At 41.5% G+C, this 21489-nt stretch overlaps 1 protein-coding gene across 1 annotated transcript in view; it reads right to left on the reverse strand.

The window, feature by feature from the left end:
- lrp2a (low density lipoprotein receptor-related protein 2a) overlaps positions 1-21489 on the reverse strand; it is a gene marked incomplete at both ends in the record, with an annotated part of 49336 nt that overhangs the window by 25117 nt on the left and 2730 nt on the right. Inside the window, 31 exon segments of the mRNA XM_080038332.1 lie at positions 654-782; positions 968-1145; positions 1313-1541; positions 1681-1865; positions 1953-2164; positions 2763-3011; positions 3353-3367; positions 3731-4111; positions 4708-4824; positions 5365-5484; positions 5786-6025; positions 6176-6457; positions 6565-6702; positions 6855-6985; positions 7163-7288; positions 8181-8373; positions 9368-9571; positions 9822-9962; positions 10131-10333; positions 10504-10710; positions 11170-11393; positions 12572-12741; positions 13229-13357; positions 13885-14004; positions 14113-14256; positions 15138-15254; positions 15417-15530; positions 15668-15778; positions 16199-16315; positions 16700-16822; positions 17023-17130. Of these exon segments, the coding sequence (XP_079894458.1) occupies positions 654-782; positions 968-1145; positions 1313-1541; positions 1681-1865; positions 1953-2164; positions 2763-3011; positions 3353-3367; positions 3731-4111; positions 4708-4824; positions 5365-5484; positions 5786-6025; positions 6176-6457; positions 6565-6702; positions 6855-6985; positions 7163-7288; positions 8181-8373; positions 9368-9571; positions 9822-9962; positions 10131-10333; positions 10504-10710; positions 11170-11393; positions 12572-12741; positions 13229-13357; positions 13885-14004; positions 14113-14256; positions 15138-15254; positions 15417-15530; positions 15668-15778; positions 16199-16315; positions 16700-16822; positions 17023-17130 (5157 nt within the window).

The raw sequence follows: 21489 nt of genomic DNA on the forward strand, positions 1-21489 counted from the left end.
AAGCTATGAATCAGATGCTGTATCAGCTAGGAAATAATGTTTCCTCCTGGATACAGATTTAGCAGATGGAAAATAGGAATCCCGAGCTAAAAGATCCTTTATCTTAATAGAGGATTGACCAGTGAAAGTTGTTTCCACAACCTGATTTGCTTTGTCATCAGAGATTAGAATTGATGAATGGTTGAGGGGTATTTTCATTCTTGGCCTCAGGGGGAGACTGTGTTCTGCTTGGCTTGAATGGGCTTGAAACCTGAGATGAGTTAAGCTGCTGACCTAAGAGGGACTCCTTGGACTTTGAATTAAAGGCCCATTGTCTTCTTAAGACCTTGAATGATGTGCTTATATGATTCTAAATATTTATGACTGGAAGAGCAGTTTACAGGTGAGAGTAAATGGGAGACTGCTGACAAGTACCTGGATTGATTTATAATACAGGTTTTGTGTTTTCAAAGATTTCTCTTTTTCTTTTTTCTATCAATGTTGAGATTGCTGCAAATAAAGCATGCAGAAACCACCATTTCCACATAAATAGGTTTGCTCTTTTACAACTTTAACCACAACTAAGATGAATACCATGTAAATATCAACTGCATCTGACCCGACTTCCTTTTTCATCAAACTGAGTGATGAGTGTTTCCCCTCCATTGGCATACCTCTGGTGCAGGTGATTTGGTCTGCTGACAGCATCCAGCCTGAGGGGCAAGAACACGAGTAGTACCTTGGTCCCACAGCAGAAAGCAGGCAGATATGAGAACAGGGACTCCGCAAGCAGTGATTCTCACCTAAAACAAGCCACCCATACACATACAAACACATGCATACCGACAAAGAGTCAACAAAGTTGCTGCGTATTGGCATCATTACCAATATACAAGAACTACCAAACCTTATCAGTTGGCCCACAAAGTGGTCAACATTAGCTAATACGGAGAAAGGGATTGGTCGATGAAGATTATCTTTGCCATACCTGCCGGCTGCCTGGCTGGGTGTACTGCCACCAGACCCATGGGCTGAGGGAGGTTGAACAGCATCACTGTCTGGTTCTCCCCGTGCCACTTATGGGCTCGCATCACACGGTTGATGTATCTGTCGGTCCAATACACAAAATCCTCAAAAATGGTAATTGCGTGGGGATGTTGCAGTACCTTTTCATAGAGAGTAGCAAAAGAAAAAAAAAGTGTCTTACACATACTATTCAGAGGGAATTTGAATGTGAATCTGTTCACTTTAAGACTATTGATATAAATAACATTTCTAAGTATCATTCAGAAAATGTGTCATCATAATAGAGTCTTCCATCTCATACACTCACCAGGTCACTGGCAAGCACTTGCTTCCTGTTGTTGCCGTTGTAATCGCAGTAGTCGATGAAATCCAAGTAGGCATCAGCAAAGTACAGCATATTGTTTGGATAGTCTATGGTTAGACCGTTGGGCCAGTACAGCTTCTTGTTTATGATCACAGTCCTCAATTTCCCATCCATGCTGGCCCTCTCAATGCGGGGGTTCCTCCCCCAGTCGGTCCAGAAAATCAGGTGAGCGCTGCAAAACAAATGCTTGTCTTTTAACACCAACTGCTTTAATAATAATAATAATAATAATGTAAAGCAGGGACCATGGCATGCATTTTATTCCAAGACGAACAGGTTTAAAGAGTTTTGTTTCTTTGTAAATCACTGACTTTTCCCTTGGGTCCAGCACAAGGGCTCTGGGGTTGGTGACATTTTCACTGACTAACACAGTGCGGTGGGTGCCATCCAGTTTAGACACTTCAATAGTCTCCAAGACAAAGTCGGTCCAGTACAGGTTCCTGCCCACCCAGTCCACTGTGAGGCTCTCTGTTACAGTCACTCCACTGTCAAATATCTGTCCACGGGAGAATCATTCATTGTGTTTACGGATGAAATCCAAACCATATGTTCTGAGGTGACAAAAAGGAGTAAGCCAACTCACCACAGTTCTGTCACTGCCATTTTTGTTGGCACTCCAGATTCTGTCCTGGCTTGTGTCGGACCAGTACACACGGTCAGTGACCGAGTCAAAATCTAGGGCCACAATGTTGCGTCCGTCTCGAACCAATGAGCGGACCACATTTGGCTGAGTAGTTATGTCGTCTTGGACAATCTGATTACGACTTGCCACCAGCAAAAACGCCTGACGAGAATCTGTGAATAGATGTCAAATCTCTGTTACCTCTTTTTCATGTCCATTCTCATGCTAATACGAGCACTTATCGGATTTTGCAAGTCTACCAAAACAGGACTGTTACATAGACCCTACTCAAATGGCCATCCTTAGGGAATGCACGTTTGTCCAAATAATGACCCATTGTATTGCAAAGTCTTTCAGTGGGTTATGTGTGTGGAAGAGGAGCTCATGTCAGGCACGCTCCCCATAAACAGCCCTTTGTTGGTGGTTATGTCCTAATTACCCCAGGGATGGCCAGTGAGTGACATATATGTTTTTTCTCTTATCTACAGAAATCAGAGCAGCAAGTAGAGACAAGGGAGAAGAAAGACAGTGTGTCAGTCTTGCAGTCCGGGGGCCAAGCTCCCCCTTTATCATTGCTTCTGCCCAGCAGCCAGCACCATTGGGAAAAACTGAGATAAGAAAATCATGTTGAAAACTAAATCACTGCAGGGAAGATAATAGGACCAATTTCCGTTTTTTTGCAGCATTATGAAATTAAAGGTTATTATTTACAACTACCAGGGTAGCAATATGTTTCACGCATGGAAGGTTAAAAGCCTTATCCCTCCTCACCTGAGGCCTTGCAGGTACGCTGGTCTGCTTCGAGAGTGTAACCAACCTGGCAGTGGCAGCGGAAGGAACCTCTTTCATTAAAGCAGTGCTGGCTACACAGTCCAGGGGGGTTACACTCATCTACATCCTCACAGGTTTTGGAGTCATTGCTCAGTTGATAACCCACAGGGCATGTGCACTCTGCCCCAAACGGCCCTTGGATACAACCATGGGTGCAGCCAGCATTGTTGTCAGAACAGCTCTCCTGATCTGAGTTGGAAGCAGGGAAAGCGACATTTTAGATCCCAACAACTGAAATCAAAACACAAAATCTATCAAATTATGCAATTAATGAACATGCTCTAACGGTAACTAATGAACAACAAAGCACTAGCTACTTCAGTAAATGTTTTAAGAAGTGCTACTTCGAACAAGACCTATTTTATGTATATATGTGGCAAATCACTGTTTCCACACACTCTACCAACGACAAAATCTTTGATCATATTATGAAACAGATTTATAAATATCAAAATATTGAATTGAGTTTGTTGAAAATGAATCAAAACTACTTGCAGCATTTCTACCAATGATTGAGAGTTTGTTCCTACCTGGCAAGGGCTCGTCTGTAAGTAGTGGGCAAAGGCAAGAAAAGGAAAATCACATATAATTTCCAAGTTAATACAGGTCAAATCACACACATGCTTGATTTTAACACAAGGAACCAAAGACAAACACATAGCATTCAGCACAAAATTTCTGTGGAATTAGGTCCCTCCTGTTGAAAGAATACAGGCTTTGCTGCGTGAGTGTGAAATTGAATAAAATCTAGAGAGTTTGATCCTTTTTGTCATGTGATGGGAAAATTGAATTGAATTTACTAAAGGCCAGCAAACTTAGAAAATGTAATAAAGCAATCAAGTTTTTTTTTTCTGAGAGACAAAGTAGCATGTTCCAGGGCCAAGAGTAGCAGTTGGGATCAGACTTACTGCAGAGAGGAGACTCGTCAGCGCCGTTGGGGCAGTCGGGAGTGTTGTCGCACACTGTGGTGAGGTTGATGCACACACTGTGGCCGGGGCACTGCCACTGCCAGCTCGGGCAGCGGAAAGGCGGCGTGGGACAGTCTCTTTCATCGCTCATGTCCCTGCAGTCGTTGTCCCCGTCACAGAGCCAGCTGCGCAGCACACAGTTTCCGTTGTCGCAGCGGAAGAGTGAAGAGGGGCAGGTGCGAGGGGGACAGGCGTGGTGTTCGTCACTGCCATCCTCACAGTCCGGATGACCGTCACACTCCCAGGTAGATGGCACACAGTTCCCGTCCGACTGACACTGGAACTCACTCTCATGGTGGCACATCCCTGGGGGTCTAGTAGCTGAGATACATTAGATGAAAAACCACATACAGCATGTTAGCACACTCTAAAATTGGAGACAGTTAAAATATTCAAGCAAACTTTTTTTTTTTAAAGGAGAAGTAAATATACACTAATAATTAATACAGCAATCACTTAAACAGTAAGCGCAGTTCATAACACAGTGAGCGTTGTTATCCAATCAGGAAACAGAGCGCTATAAAGAAGCGTGTCTCTGTGCCCGTGAACGATGACTCGCTACTCTCCATCACGGCACTATCTGACAAAGATGGCTGCACATTCATGTGGTGGTGACGTAGGGTCGAGGAAGGGAACTGCTAACTGCAGTCACTGAGAGGAAGTTAGCTAAGAGGACCATATCACTTACTTCTCCTTTAATTCCACGACTGATGTGTTAAAGTAAATTTATTTTAAGTATTGAATTTTAGAAGAGGTTTGGAGGAGGGATAAGAGGAGTAGGCTGTAATTTCTTTGGTATCGTTTCTACATTATGCAGACACTGTACAATTTGTGTATTTGTTAAGAATGAATAAAAATATATTTAAGGGGGGAAACACTTTATAAACCATGACAAAATGTTGAATTGAAACACTTACGACAGCCTTGCTCATCTGAGCGATCACTGCAATCAAAGACGCCATCACATCGGTAGTAGGAGTTGATACACTGGTGACCACTCACGCACTTGAACTCGTTCCCAGTGCAGTTATAGGCTGAAAGAAAATCCAGTTGAGTATGTTAAACCTGATACTAAATATGTCTGCAGTTTTGCATGTATGCTGAGCTCAATAGTTGAGAAACACAAGTAATGAGATCAATAAACTAAGAGGCTTAACAAATGCTTGTTGAATATTTAGGGGCCTACAATTGACCTGAACAACTTTTTCAGCATGTTTAACTGGTACAAACAGAGTGTCGCTGAATGCATGAATGACTGAATAAATGAAGACATTTTTTTTATTGGGGCATTAAAGCTCCGAATACACAATATCTCAAAGGGAGAGGCTGGGCTGAAGCAAGTTGCAATTAGCTTATAAGGTATTTTATTATTTTTATTATTTTATTTATTTGGTCATAAAACCTGATGCAAAAAGATCTGAGAAGCATCTAATTTGATTACTTTATTAAATACAAGACGATTTGACCAAACAAACACTGTTCTAAAACGTAGAACAGTGTATGTATGTGTTATAAGTAAGCAACCAATAAAACCAGTATCTCCAGGGGAAACTATAATCCAGAAAGGTACTCACTGCATCCCTGCTCGTCCGCCCCATCCACACAGTCTCTGTCGCCATCACATACATAATTGGGGTCTATGCAGCGGTGGTCTGGACACTGAAACTGTCCTGCGTGACATGTGTTTCCCAGGTCTGTCAACACAATTTGTTACAACAATATGAGTCAATGAGTTAACCTCAGAGCCATTTCTTTCTTTCCCTTATATATACCAAGTCTTTTTAGAGGACCATAAACTGAAAATCTGTAACTACTAGTAGTAGCATTGTCCACCACATATTTGCCTGGGCTTTGCAACTTGAACTAAAAGTTCTGCCACTGATTGCCATGCAATTGGGTCACTTGATATGATTTTGTGTCCAGAATGAACAAAATGTGTCCCTGAGCAAGACCAAATATACATTTTACATTGACATCCTCTATGGTGATACTTACGGCAGTCAGCTTCATCTGAACTGTCCCCACAGTCATTATCTGTGTCACAGCGCCAGGTATTCGGGATGCAGCGGTTATTGGCACAGGTAAACTGATTGGCGGGGCACGTTCCAGGCAGCCGCGTAGGGCAGTTGTATTCATCGCTGTTATCAAAACAGTCATTGTGCCCGTCGCAGCGCCATCCTGCAGGCACGCAGTGCTTATTGCCACAGGTGAATGCAGTGGGTGAGCAAGTGGTGTCTGAAAAAGAAAATATGGTCCTGAATAATTATTATCATTCTAATTTGAATTAAAAAAAAACAAAGGCATGAAACTGGCACTCTGGTCAGCTCAGGCAGGTAGAATAAGCTGGATTTGCAAAGAAAAGAAAAAAAAGGAAAACTTAATTACTGTTTATTCCACAGTTGACTTCATCACTGTTGTCATGGCAGTCGTCAACACCATCGCATCTGTAGCTGTTTGGGACACATTTGCCGTTGCCACAGGAGAAGGAGTTGGCTCCACACTGCAGCGTGGGGGGCTCACTGGAAGGGTCTTCCACACATGTCTGCTGGTTGGGCAACAGCTTCATGCCATACGGACATCCACACACCCTCAGTGAGTCTGGGGCTGGGAAGCAGAAGTGGCTGCAGTCTCCATTAGGATTTGTCTGCCTGCTGCAGAGGTTGGAACCTGAGAAGAAAAGTGGAGTGGAATTAACAGGAATATGACTGACTGACGTGTGTGTTCAAGCTATGCACAAATAGTGGAGTGAGAAGAGTAGTGATTGAGCTACTGACCAATCTGAGAGTTGGAGTTGAAAGACTTGACATGCATGATGTGACTGATTCCCCTTCGGATAATCATCATCTCTCCACCGTCGGTCTTGCGCACACGTACAATGCCACCCAGGCGCCAGTCAGTAAAATATGCGTAGCCTTGAAGGAACAGGACCAACAGAGCATAATACTTCATTAAAGCAAGAACGGCAAACCACAGTAGATGCCCATGAAATTAACTCCCTCTTTATTTAGATGAAATACGTACACAATCCAGTACTAGAATTATTGTTTACGTCTAAAGGTTTTACCTTCAAAAATGGTGAGGCCAAAAGGATGGGAGATCTGGGTTATGCGGTCCAAAGAAAGCCGGTTCCGTCCATCAAAGTTGCTGTGCTCAATTTTGTCAAAGAATGCATCCACCCAGTAAAGACGCATTGAGCTGGGTGGGGATCAAAGCAGAGAGAGTTTAAAACAAGCTCAGACACAAATGGTGTAGGGGGAATAATCAGAAAAAAACACAACTATAATTTATGGGTAAAATAGTGAATAATTACATAATTCTTAGAGTCATGAAGATGGTGAAAATGTGTATGCAGTGACTTTTCTTTTGACTCACCTCCAGTCAATAGCTAGGCCATTTGGCCAGCCAAGAGTAGTGTTTACAATAGGCATGGCATGTGACCCGTCACCCCAAGCCCTCATAATCTTCGCTGGCCGGTACCAGTCTGTCCAAAAAATATACCTGTCAAAAGTTTAATAAACAATAAGAGTCAATGTCATATTTCATTCAAAATTGTACCTACTTTGAATACTTTGAATACTTTGAAAGGTGAACTTTACCCTGGTGACAAAATCTCAATTTCTTTAGATATTATTTTGTATACTTCCACATTGTAGAGCTTTTCTGTTAGCCAACTTCTTAGTGTTAGCTACAATACTGCCCTTCACACTGAACTAATCTCAGCTGTTAGACGCAGAGGCCTTATGACTTTGAGACTATTGGAAATAACAACTCGTTCTAAATAAAGATTTCCATAATCAGGTTGGGGCTTAATATGAGGGCATTTTTGAATGACGTGTAAACATCTTTAGGTGTGTTATGACATGGTTGGTTTTGAAAACACTTCCCTCTCCTTAGAAGCAAATAGAGCTACAAACCCAATGATAACATCACACACAACAGGATTTACTAATGTACAATGTCAGCACAATCAATCTAATTGAATATTTTTTTAAATCACTTTACTGATAGATCAATACAGAACATCTAGTATACATGGGCTAAAATTGTCTAAAAGTTCTTTCTTACAGTAAATTGGGGCAGCACAGACAGGTTATGCAGGCTCATAAATACTTGACGCAAGCAGAGACCACCTGCCCGGACCTCTTTTACAAAGTAAAAAAGATATTTAAAAAAGTGCCTTCCAGTTTCTCTAAGAAGTGGAGTAGGAATATTTCCCTACACAGTCTGAATCTGAATGAATATATCCAAACCTTAAAAGTATATTTTTATAGTTGACCCTGCAACATAACCTCTCCGCAGAGAATAAAAGCAAATACCAATATTTGCCTCAAGGAAATCACAGACAGCACAAAAAAACACTATTCATTCTTGGGTCTTATCTTTATTTTACCCAATGAGAGGATGCACCACGATGGCCCTGGGGTTGTTGAGGTTACGTATGATGGCTCTCCTAGACTTATCAGCGACTTTCATCACAGATATGCTCCTGTATCGCGGGTCAGTCCAGTAGAGATTTTTTGAAATCCAGTCGTAAGCCAGGTCCTCCACTCCATCCACTCTGTTGGCTGCCAGCACCTCCCTGCCTGTGCAGATCAAAGCAGTCAGACCACCGTTTAACACAGACATGAAAGAATGAACACATTTAAATAAATAGGCTGTCAGTTTGCATTTTCCCTGTGTGGACCGGACAGAAAAAACTAGAGCGGCTCCAAAAACAACATCTCTGATCAGAGCAGTGGTGTTTCTTTTTCTGTGCTGTGACTGCTTGTGGTTCATCACATTAGTAACTACTTTCAATAGCTTAGGGGACATTTTGTATTCTTAATTATATCAATAATGCCTGGTAAAACATTTCTGATTACTCTATCTATGCTACTCATAATAAGGTCATTCACTTGAGATGATATTGATATAACTTGATTATATGATCCATTTTCCACTGTCCATACTCCTGTCCACTCCCTCCCCCATAGTACCAGTCGGCCCCATCAGGCACTCCCTTAACTCCCTGTATAAGCCTGTCTGAATCACATGGTACAGCTCCCATGCTAGGAAAGAAATTATCCAAGGATGTAAGCATGAAGAAAAAAAACACTCAAAAACATATTGGCTGCAGATAGTTTTTTAAACACCATACATTCCTTGTGTCACTGTGCTACTGCAATGCTGGGATTGTTTATTAAGGATATTCTTAAAGGTGGAGTCAGCGATTCTGGAGAATGCTTGTTGTCGAAATACATTTCTGTCAAAATCAGTGAATATTTCCTTACGATCCTTAAGCTGTCCGTAATGTTATGGTGTTCATACACAGACTAGGCTCTGTAAATGGGTATGTCGTTAGCTAGGATAAGCCCACTTTGTTTACATACCCTTGTAAACATACTGGCTTATAGAGCCTAGGCTGTGTATTAACACCTGATTTCTTATTAGCACACACACACACACACACACACACAGTACAGACAGGTAGCGGGTCATGAAGAAATGTTTACTGATTTTGACGAAAAGGGATTTTGACAAGTTAACAAGTTTCTTCACCTTTGATTACTCAGGTAAAGCGACCAACAATATGCTTACCACTCCCATCCACTTTTTGTTTATAGATAATATCTTTGGCTGTGTCTGAGAAGAAAATAGCATCCTCTTCAGCACTAAAATCCACGCCGACAAAGTAGGACGGTGATCCAGTGATGGGCAGGATGATGTCTTCTTGAGAAGACAGGTTGAAGGGGATTCCTCTCACCGCCAGCTGGCTGGAAAATAGCAGGAACTGCCTCACAGCTGAAAAGAGGACATTTATGAGACCGTATGAAACAACATCGCAATTCAAACCAAAGATATTCAGCCTCAAAAAACATTGTGACACAAAAGAAAGGTTAAAAAAAGATGAAACCACTGTGGATTCCCGTAAAGGCCATTTTAAGTACAATTGTATTGTTAGGCTATACTTTTTTACGCTTCAAAGTAGGAGACATAATGAGATCTGTTCAAAATACAAATCATTACACTTGTAGAAATTTTTTTCTCTTACCATAACATCGTTTGCCATCGGCATGTAGGTCGTAACCCATGCGACATTTGCAGCGGTACCCCAGCCCTCCATTGTCACTCCTGTGACTCAGAACACAGATCTGCTCACATCCACCTCTGTCCGCACTACACGGGTTTGGCACTTGAGGCAGAAACAAAAACATTCCCAGTAGCTGGTAAATTTGTTTTCTTTAACTCAATTATGGACTTGATCTTTTTTGCTCTTATTGTAGAAGCACTAGCAGTTCCATTAAACTGTAATTTGACATTATACTGCAGAATGAACTGTGAGGCTCAGTGAAGGGCTTACCATGTGGCTGTTTCAGCTGATGTATCACTGCTACTCCGTGAGGAGTCTGAGATGTATTGGTAACAACTTGAGGACTGCTGTCAGTGAACTTGTTAGCTTTCATCACTGCCATCTTGGTCCAGTCCGTGAAATAGACATTGTGCTCAAACAGACTGATGCCAAAAGGGTGTGGGACCGCAGCACCTCCATGGACCACTGTTTTCCTATTAATAAAATGTTGACAACATTGATTTATTAGGATATAAAAACCATTGACCTTTCTTATCACATCCACAGAAATCTTGAGGATTAGCTTTGATGTTATTGCTGTGAATCCAAACTTTGCTAAAATGATGTGATATTTTTAGGGGGGAATATCACATGACATATTTACCTATGAAGGCCATCATATGTTGCAGTTTCAATGTAGTCATATCGACTGTCAACCCAGTAAATGCGCTTAGCCTCGATATCCAGTGTTATACCAGCTGGCCAGCCAAGTTTAGTCCCAATGATCCCATAGCGGTTAGTGCCATCCATGAAGGCTCGCTCTAGGCCTGGTTGTCCATTCAGCGCCTCCCAATCTGAGAAAAACATATACCTGTGAAAGGAGGTTAAATGTTTAATCTGACAATTTTCTCTGAGGTGGGCTTATTTAATGAAGACCTGCTACTTACAACTGGGACCACAGTAATTACGTTACATGAATTAACTTGAGTAGAAATATAGGAGACTTTCCTGTTGTTAATTAAGTCTGGCATCCACATAATGTCTCCAAGTGGGTGGCTGTGCATTTATCCAAAGAGCTGTACATTAATTTACTATAAGCAATTTGGCCACCTGGCTCCCCCCCACCCGGCCCCTCTACTTTAACTATACTATTGGATTACAATGAGGGTCATCACTTACATTCCCCTCGCTAATCTACCGAGGGCAATCTGTTAATCTCACACACACCCACACATTATTCCATGCCAATGGAGCACGACAGATACAGTATGTGGGGTTGGAGGAAATTGGCTGGATAGATGAATGAATGGAGACTTGGAGACTTGTTTACCCGACAGTGGGGTCCACCGCCAGTCCTCTAGGGTTTCCGAGGTTCTCGGTGATGAGTGTGACCCGGTTACTTCCATCGAAGTCCACCATGTCAATCCTGTTGACGCTGGCCTCCACCACATACAGTTTATTGTTCACCCAATCCACCGCCAGGTTCTCAGGGTAGTCAACTGATACATTTAAAACCACCTGTATGTTGGAACCGTCCATATCCACAGAAAACACCTGTACACAAAAGACACCATTGTTGAAAGGAAAATTAACTCTAAGGTGGTCACGGCATCCAGAAACAAAGTAAAGATATTAAAGAGTGTGTTTTTTCATGTGTATCTCAATAATACTAAAATTCCCAAAAGTGCATTGAAAGTGTTATTGGTCAATGTATTTGTTCCCGCTGTCCATACTAGGCATAAAGAGATGCCTTCCTACATCAATGTAGGTTTCGGGTTTTAGGCTTCGGCAGTAATTTAGACCAAATATTTAAAAACCCCTCTTGGTTCTTTAACTGACAGTGCTACTTTGCGTATTTGTTTGCTTGTCCGATGATTCTGCCTTGTTACATTTCTGTGTAGCCCGAGGGGTGCTTTTCTAAACCTTTTTCTCTAGCGATACTATGATGGCAATTGTTCCTCAGACTGGAAGTCAGCACTTTGCAGAGCTGGTTAGAGAGTTACTGCCCTCAGCCACTCTGCCTCTTTGGAAACAAGATCCAAGCATCTACAAAGCAGGATTTTCAACTGACCTGTTTAAAAGAGAAACTGAAGATGTGGAAATAGACTGGTAGTTTAACGTTTCTGGTTTTGTTCACATGCCCTATTGGTGCTTTCCCTTCTTTGATTCTGACATGTTGCCTTGTAAGTGGCTGATATACACAGGTGCACAGTCACATATTTTCCCTCGTATTTCAGCCCAGTGGCTGCAGTTCAAACCATTGAGGAGCCAAAGCATAGGCTGAACAAAGACTTTTTAGCTGGCCAAAGAATTTATATAGATGGACGGTGCCACTGAAAACAATTACAGCATGATTACTTTGAACAAGATCGAGTTACAAAAATTGCACCCTGGTATGTGAACATCATACTAGCCTATCAGACAGGTTTCAAGATTAGGCCATTTGGATTCCATTCCACATCTACCTCTCTTCATTACGACCCAGCCGCCAAGGAGCCAACAGATAACCCCTTATTATAGTATCAACATTGCAGATATTTAAAAGGATAACTGAAAGAATTTGTTTTGGCCAGCTCCAGTCTTACGCGACTCTTTCCTCAAACAAGAAACCAATCCAGTCCCTGTAAACCCTTACCCAAGTACAGTATAACAAAATACGGAGACAAACATTATAGAAAATAGGTACCGTACAACTAAAGCTGTATATGGAGATTAGATAAACAAAAAAATACCTTATTCTGAATAGTGTCAGTCCAGAAGATTCTTTGGAGATTATAATGAAAGTCCACTCCCACTGCAACCCCTCTGTTCTGTGACCGAATCAAAGTGCGAAGACCAACACCGTGGATGTCACTTATAAGCAGGTCTCTGCCATTAGAAAATATCAGGGAAGGGACACCAGCTGCAAAGAACACACAATTCAACAAGTTACAGAACACAACATGAATAATAAGTCATTTGAAAATGTCAGGTAACCAGAGCCTGATTTGTATCGAAACAGAAATCAATCACACATTTGTAGTGTGCCTGCTCAACTATAACATCAGTGGAAATTTACAGAATGAATCTCATTAATTCACATCTGACTCAGAATGATTAAAGTAGAGCTCTTCCTAGCTGCAATCATTACACACTCCTTTTAACTAAAGAACAAGGCAGAAAGGTCAGTCTGTCAGTTAACACAAAGGCAAGAGATGAACTAAAACAACCTTCAGTACGCAACAATGAACCGGAAAGAAGCGCAGACGGTCAGTACAGCAGCCGCAGTGGTTGGAGAAAAAGGGCGCTATGCTAATGGGCCTCATTGGGATGGGATCATTCACACATTGAAAACTGAGACATACTGTATGTAAGACAATCTGTCAGAGCGGAGAGGAAATGACACTCACTTGAGACGTCAGCTCTGCAGTGTCTGTGCTGCTCCAGGACGTAGCCCTCTCGACAGCTGCAGCGGTGAGAGCCTACGCGGTCCTCGCACAGCTGGTCACACACGCCCCACATCGAACAGTCGTCAAAGTCTTCAGCGACAAAATCAAGATCACAGAACAGAGGATTTAGCACAGATGTGTTTAGTCAGAGTAAAATTGCACTTTTATTAAAAAATTTTAGACAATATAAAGCTTTAATTAGGTGTTAATCCTTCAGTTCCATTCCTTCTGCCTTTTTTAGTTTTAATGCATGTGTCCTCACTGTTTGTGAGCTGTACTGTAGAGTCCAAACAAAAACCTCAGATTGTATGCACATGTCTAGATCATGCAAACCTTATTTGAGTTGATTAGGGCCCTGGCCAGAATAAGAATGTCACTTTTTACTTGCACAAAGTCAAGGCCTTGGTAAAATAAAGATTTTTCCGTGTACTTCTGGTGTCCTGTGATTGAGAATCTTTGTTGTTTACAGAATGACGTCCCGCTCTCTGGCCAAAAACCAAAACCAAAACTGTGGAACTTCATCAATCATCCCAACTCATCCTTGAAATTGTCTATGTGAAGAAAGAATCTCAATCATAGGGCAAAGGTCATGTAAAGTCAATAAAGGAAAAATATACCTATACATGAGCGACTATTGTTATTGTTGACAATGTATCCAGAAGGACAAGAACAGGTCCCTCCTTCAGGGGAGGCATGACAACGATGCTCACAGCTCAGAGAGGCACATCTCCAGATACCTGACAAGGATGGGAATCAGATTAGAGGATGGTGGTAGTTCAGTAGCAAAGTGTCTGTGTTATCAGATGTCCTTAAGTGTACTTGACCCTAGTTGTTTTGGTACTTACTGCAGTTGCGCCCAGCAGTGGTGTTAGTTTCATCCTGGCCCTCTGGACATTGAGGCGTCCCATCACAAAGCTGATCCATGGGGATACATAGGCCAGAGGATGGACACGGCCATTCTCCTGGGTAACACTCCCGTGCTACATTTTCTGGAGACAGCAGAGAGTTTGACATTTGTTAAGACTTAATTAATGGGAATTAGAAGATATTAAGTGTGTGGTGTGTGTATTAAAGCTATATTGCGTAACTTCTGTAGCCCCATGACAAATTCTGAGTAATTACAACAACGCTGTCGGCGCATCTACATGAGGTAAGCCTTTACTAGGGATGGCGCATGGATTTGATTCCTTCTGTTATACGTCCAGGTTTATTCATAGCAGGAGAATCAACAATTCAAAAATGTCTTGGGTTCTTCTTCAGCTCCTGCGCTAGTGTCAGGGGGTGACAACAGTGTAAACGCTGCCATACTGAGAAATACAGAGATTGGACACTTTCAACTTTGTCTCAACTAATTTGGCAATGACTAGAATGTAACCAACATTCATTTATATTAAAAAGTTACTCACTATATCTTTAAGAATAGGCAGTCTTATTTCCACAGGATTGTGGTGTTGTAGATTTTGAAGAAAATGTGACTATGACTTTTTTTTTATTATTACTGTCACTTTAAATGGATGCAGGAGGGGAGTGGAGCTTTGAGGGGGTGACATGGGGGTTCTGAGGGCTCTGGCAGCCTATCCTCTAAAAACACACACTCTTCACCGCCGTGTGGAGGAATTCTAAAGCCCTTTGGGGGGGCTGCGCGATATTGTGCCACAAAGAGGCATTGAATAACACACTTAAAGGAGCACAGGCCGAGCGTCTTGCTATCCTTAAGCAACCATGGAGAACTGGAGATGAATCAGGTTCACACTGAGAGCTTCAGTTGTTACTGAAGCATTCCAGCTAAATTTCTTTTGACTTTCTGGTCCTACAAGTAAAAAATTAACTAGATTTACCACAACTGGATTTTTAACATGTATATCCATACCACAGCCTTTTTCGTCTGCATTGTCCTCACAGTCGTCCTCTCCATCACAAACCCAGACTTGGTGGATACAGCGGCCACTGGGGCAGGTGAAGTAGTTCCCTCTACATGAAGGATATGCTGCAAGTGAAGAAGAGAATATTAATAACCAGTAAAGATCAGAGACTAAGTTACAAATGGTTCTATCTGGATGAAGAAAAGTCATTCAGAGAGACAGTAAGGTTTAATTAAGAGAAGGCAAAAAGGCGAAAAGGGCAAAAAGGCCGAGGCTAGCCAACATACTGCAGTTTAACTCATCACTTCGGTCTCCACAGTCATCGTCGTGGTCACAGACATAGCGCTGAGGAACACACACTCCGTTATGACACGGGAACAGGCCCGTATTGCATTGCTGTGCTAAAGAAAACACATCAGAAAAAGACAGAAAATATCTATTTGGTGATGATGTCATGCTGGTATGGGCCCTTTTTTTGTAAAGGAACACCAAGGAACAACTTGAGCCATGTGTCACAGTAATTGATTGTTTTTCTTACTGCAATTTGCCTCATCAGAGCCGTCGCGACAGTCGAGTAAGTGGTCACACCGCTGGGTCCGGTTGTAGCAGGCTCCACTAGCACACCTCAGCTCTGTGCACTCTGGGTAATCTGTAAGATTAAATCATCATCATCAGGCCAACGCTATTCAAATCAGCCTGACAACTGTGCTCTTTTAAGCTTTTTAACATGTGAAAAGCTTGACGAATGGAAAGGATAAGAGGCTAAAATGTAACACCACCACCATGACAACAGCACTCGCCACAGCATTCTTCATGCAATTGTGAGATTACCACAGTGTGTAGTGCTGTGAGTCTACCATGTCGGCACAAGAATGGCATAGCAGCTGAACTACAGCTTGACTAATCCACCAAGGAATCTGCAATCAACCGCTGACAACAAGAAGCATATTGTGGCCCATTCTGTCAGTCAGCGAGCCTCTTAATCTTAACAAATTGATTAAAATGCCACAGGAGCCTGAGATAAAAAAAAAGAAAATCTTAAAAATTGAAACCACAATTTTAAACTTACGGCAATCTCTCTCATCAGACCCATCTGAGCAGTCTGCCAGTCGGTCACATCGGTATTCTCCTGGGATGCACGCCCCATTACTACAGCTGAACTGGCCACTGGTGCATGTCCTTCCAGCTGGGGAAGGATTGGAGAGTGACTTAGCAAAAACCTTTTATTTACATTGTTCTTCAATGAACTTCAAATAATTTAGATTGTATTTGTAGGTACTGAAGCCTATTATCTTATTCCCTTACTTTCTTCGTCCTCAAGATCTTATTGTTCAAACACCAAATACTTTCATCAGCCACAATATAAACATCCAATATCTGAACAAGTAGATTAAATTCAAGTAACCGTTGTATACACCAGTTTCAATGAAGCACTGGACCAAGCAGAAACTAAATATATTTGAATAAAATATATAAACTACTCAGGGGCAACTGGAGTAATTCATATTTTCCATTTGACATATTTATAAGGTCCCCCCCAAAATTGCCTTTTAATGTCAAATTAACTTACGACAGTGGTGCCTCTCATCTGAGCCATCTTCACAGTCCTCCTCATCATCACAAAGCCACGCAGCAGGGATACACTCTCCGTCACTCAAGCACTGGAAATGACTGTCATCACATGTTACCTGAGCTGTGGGATACACAAAGAGCAGCAATGGTGGAAAGTTACTTTGTACATTTGCTCAAGTATAATTCTTAATTACAATTTTGAGTTACTTGTACTTTACTTGAGTACTACTCTCTCTTGCCCATCTAAAAGACTGAAGAAGAAAATTGCACTTTGTACTAAACTACATTGTAAAAAAGAGTGTGATTTAAAGAGTTACTCACGGCAGTCGTGTTCATCTGAGTCATCCACACAGTCTGATGTGCCGTCACAGTGCCAGTCACCGGGTATACACCGGCCTGTCCCACAGCTGAACTGCCCCAACTCACATCCTAAACGTAATTCAAATTTTGACACCATTCAGTGTGTGATTGTCAAGCTTTTACTTACATGCTACAAGACCCGCTACTGCTTTCCAACAATCCATTATTTATTTATTTGTTTGCCATTTTTAATGTTAATTACATTATAATCATTTAATTATATCCAAAACTAATTGTCCTGTCCATCCTGGGTCATGAGTTGCGAGGACAAAAAGCTAAAAACAAATAAGGTCACAAAAATAAGAGGCGATCAATTCTTTAATATTTTCAAATATATGTAATATATTAAAGGCATTGGAAAATGGGGTAGGAATGTGTTCCACTGATGAAGCATGTTGTTAACAGCATTGACAAGCCTTGGAGACAAGCGTGCCAGCCATCCCCCCCTCAATAGTTACACAACCTTCACTGCACTCATCCCGAGCCTCCTTTTGATGTTCTCACTGAGTGGCATCTGTAGAGATAAGGTACTACCACTCTACCTTCCCTGACGTTTTCCAGGAGAGATTGATTCAGGCAGCATAGTTCAGTGGCAGAGCACTCCATCAGACCCGTCCAAATAGGAATGTGCAATTCTGATTGTCTCTCTTGACAGCCTGATTTATGTTGCATGCTGTTCCTGTCCGGTCTGAAATGTAATTGGAATAAATAGTGGTACTGGGTGGTACCGCAACCATTTCAACCCAAATTCTTTGCGAGAGGAGCTGTGAGGTGGTGATTGGTGGTGCACACACTTAGGGTCGGTGGTCTATCTCTGTCCTGTCTTATGTCTTATCCAGTATTTTGGAAACATTCTTCCTTCTCGATTATATAACTTCCTATACTTCAGAATAAGACCAAATAATGAAGGTACTAAAAATCTAATACTGGATTACCCCCCCCCCCCCCCCCCCCACCACCACCCATAGCTGTATATAGCTTTACAATTCAAGTTCAATGTGTTGAAGTTAAAGATGGGTTCAGTTATTCTGGAGGATGCGGAACCCAAAATCAGTATCTCCTCAGGATCTGCTTCCTGCCCGTACTATGTGTGCACTGAAAAAATAATCCAGTGTGCAGAGACAGCCTAGGCTCTGTAAATGCCAACGGGTACACAATAGGTAGTATGTAAAAAAAGGGACCTTTGTAGATTGCAAAATGCCTGTTTACAGAGCCTAGGATTTTTTTTCAGCACACAAACAGTACGGATAGGTAAAGGATTGTGAGGAGATATTCACTGAAAAAGTCATTTTGACACCAAAGGTTTTTGAGAATCAATGACTCCAACTGTAATAGTTATAAGGAATTGAGACAAGGTATGAAATACAATGTTATGCCATTGCCAACCTTTGCGTCTACCTGAGCAAAAAATGTTATGTCTTCTGTGTGAATGAGGCATTGATTGTATTAAGAGTCAGAGGTTTATCCTCTCCTTAATGTAATGTTATCTTATAATGATGAATCACTTCCACAACATTTGAGGGGTCACTGTCTATGCATCTGCACTAAAAGCCATGGAAATGCTCCCATCAACAATTCTTCTCAGTCTCAGATGAATAAGCCAGGAAATCACCAAACTGCTTTACGGCCAACCCAGTAAAACAAGCTGTATATTTAACTCCTTCAGCAGCTATTCAATGGGATAACCTTTTTCCTGCTCAGTTTACTAATGATAAAATTGCTCACAACCTGCTCAAAGGGGGCCTTTGTTGTGAGGCAGTGATCCCAGAGGTTTCAGCATCATCCATAGCATTGCAGCAGGTGTTGCATAAAGTATACAACTGGCTAAGAAACACACTCTAGGTATTTAAAAAATATATATATTTCCCTTTGACAATGAAGGCTACATTCAATACATTTAAATATTAAGTATTTAGTAATGTTCAGATAACACTGTTAGTTGTACAGGGGCACAACGTTTTAAAAAATAAAAGACAAAGAAAAAAGATTACTACAAATGAACTAATAGCAATACAAACAACTTTAACAGCACCATTTGCTTTGGAAAAGATCAAGATGTTCATAGCTGCCATACATTCAGAGCTAGGTTGACAATTTAAAACCACGCATGCCAAATGAGAAACCAATCTGCTGGAGGCTTTCCAATGCAGCCAGTGTATCCTGACAGTATTACTTCTGGGAAAGGTGACAGACACACTGAAGCTGAACCTTTCAACGGCACTATCTTATGTGAGGGGCTCTTCTTACAATCAGGAAAGTTTTTTTGTAACTTTTTTACTGTCTCCATCCTGACAGTCAAAAAAACAATTTCACTACGTCAATGAGTAGATTGACACATAAGGTAAAGGCTTTTCGTTCAAATCAACTATTAAGAGTGAGTTAAGAATTTACATTGAGTCTAAAGAGCCAGGCCTTTTCATTGTTGTTTTCTGTGTGTAATTTAATGTTTTCCTTTCCCTTCTTTTCTAGTATTGTATTTTCTAATTAGCAACTTAAACCCACAGCAGGAGAGAGCTGCACTGCACTATCCACGCAGAAAGATAAGGACGCCCTACTATTGGCCAACAAAGAAGAGCAGTGGAGGAATTTTCATTAGAATGAAGCCCCCCCAAACTCCTTATAAACCCCACTGTGAAATTACAATGGCACAAAAGAGGTGCCAGCAGGGATGCAAACTCATAACTGGAAGTGTCACCCTAAAACAAAAACAAAAAAACGAAGCCACCTTGGAGACGGACGGCAGAAGGCAGAATACAGTACGGCTTACTGCCTGCGATAAGGTGAAAAACAAGTTCAACATTACGCTCCCCCCTCTCATGGCCATCCATTATGGAAACACCTGTCTACTACCGCTCAAACATCTCATTCTTGTCACGTGAGGCGAATAAAAAGCGTCTTGAAGCTTTCATCAATACCATGTTGTTTTGGCCAAGCCCTCTGTTGCCTCGCTGAATGGGTGCGAAGAAAAGTGAATAAAACGGCTGCTGGCAGCATGAAGCGCTGGACCCGTCCACACTGTCAGAGAGAAGTGCCGCTGCTTATTTCATATGGAAATCAATGCAGCAGAATGCAGTCAATTGCCAAACAAGTGACTTTGGCTCTTACTGCTACAAACAAAACAGTGGGGCGCTTTGGCAGTGGCATGGCCTAAGGAATAAATAGAGTGAGGAATAAAGCCTTGGTGTGGCTAGTATCGAGGAATAAGTTACATGTTTATTTTGGTATGTGCCTTAACAAAAGCATGAGTGAAAAATAACCGTACATGAAGTTGTTACAATGCAATGAGACAGCCAATGGACAGCTAATTTTTTTTCTCTGTACAGTGAGTAGTCATAGCACACCATTGTTTATCAGAGGCTAAACTCCATCTATAGTGGTCCGGATCACTTGGAACCAAGGTTTTTGAAATTAGCAGCAGACCTAATAGCTGAACCATTGACACATCTTTTTAATCTCTCATTGGCTTCAAACAAAATCCCTATGATCTGGAAGGCTGCTTATGTTCTACCCCTACTAAAAGGAGGGGATCCAAACATTTTAAATAATTACAGACCACTCTCAAACCTCTCAGTGTTATCAAAAGTCATGGAATCCCTGGTTAGTGAGCAGGTTAAAGAGTATGTCCATACTCATCAAATATTATCTGTACATCAATCAGGGTTCCGAAAAAATCATAGCACCACTACTGCTGCCATGAAAGTTTTAAATGACATCATAGAAGCTCTAGATAAAAAACAACATTGTGTATCTCTCTTTATTGATCTATCTAAAGCGTTTGATACTGTGGACCATCACATTCTGATACAGCAACTTATTAAGATTGGTTTCTCTGATCATACTGTGGGATGGTTTGTCAACTATCTCACTAACAGAACTCAGGCTACTCAGTTTGATGGATTTACTTCAGAGATGCTTACAGTGTGTAAGGGAGTTCCCCAGGGTTCAGTTCTGGGACCGCTATTATTTACTTTGTATATTAATAGCCTTGGACAAAATGTCCCAAATGCAGCTTTCCATTTCTATGCGGATGACAGTGTAATTTATTGTTGTGCATCCTCACTCAGTAAGGCTTTTGTTTATATGCAAAGTGCTTTTGATCAAGTGCAGGCTCAGCTTTGTCAACTGAAGCTTGTTCTCAATGCTGATAAAACCAAACTTATGGTATTTTCAAATTCCAGAAAGATTGTGTTAAATTAGAAAATGTTAACTTCCCAAGGTAATGAAATTGAGGTTGTAACTACTTACAAATACTTGGGATTTATGATCGATGACCACATCTCGTTTAAAACTCACATACAAAACCTGGTGAAAAAACTGAAACTAAAGTTAGGTTTTTACTTTAGGAATAAGTCGTGTTTCTCTCTCGAGGCCAGACGACGATTAGTCGAAGCTACCTTCTTGCCGGTTCTTGATTATGGTGATGTTTTA

The sequence above is a fragment of the Ammodytes marinus genome (assembly GCF_949987685.1).
Source record: "Ammodytes marinus genome assembly, chromosome: 12".
In the NCBI taxonomy this organism is placed as follows: Eukaryota; Metazoa; Chordata; class Actinopteri; order Uranoscopiformes; family Ammodytidae; genus Ammodytes; species Ammodytes marinus.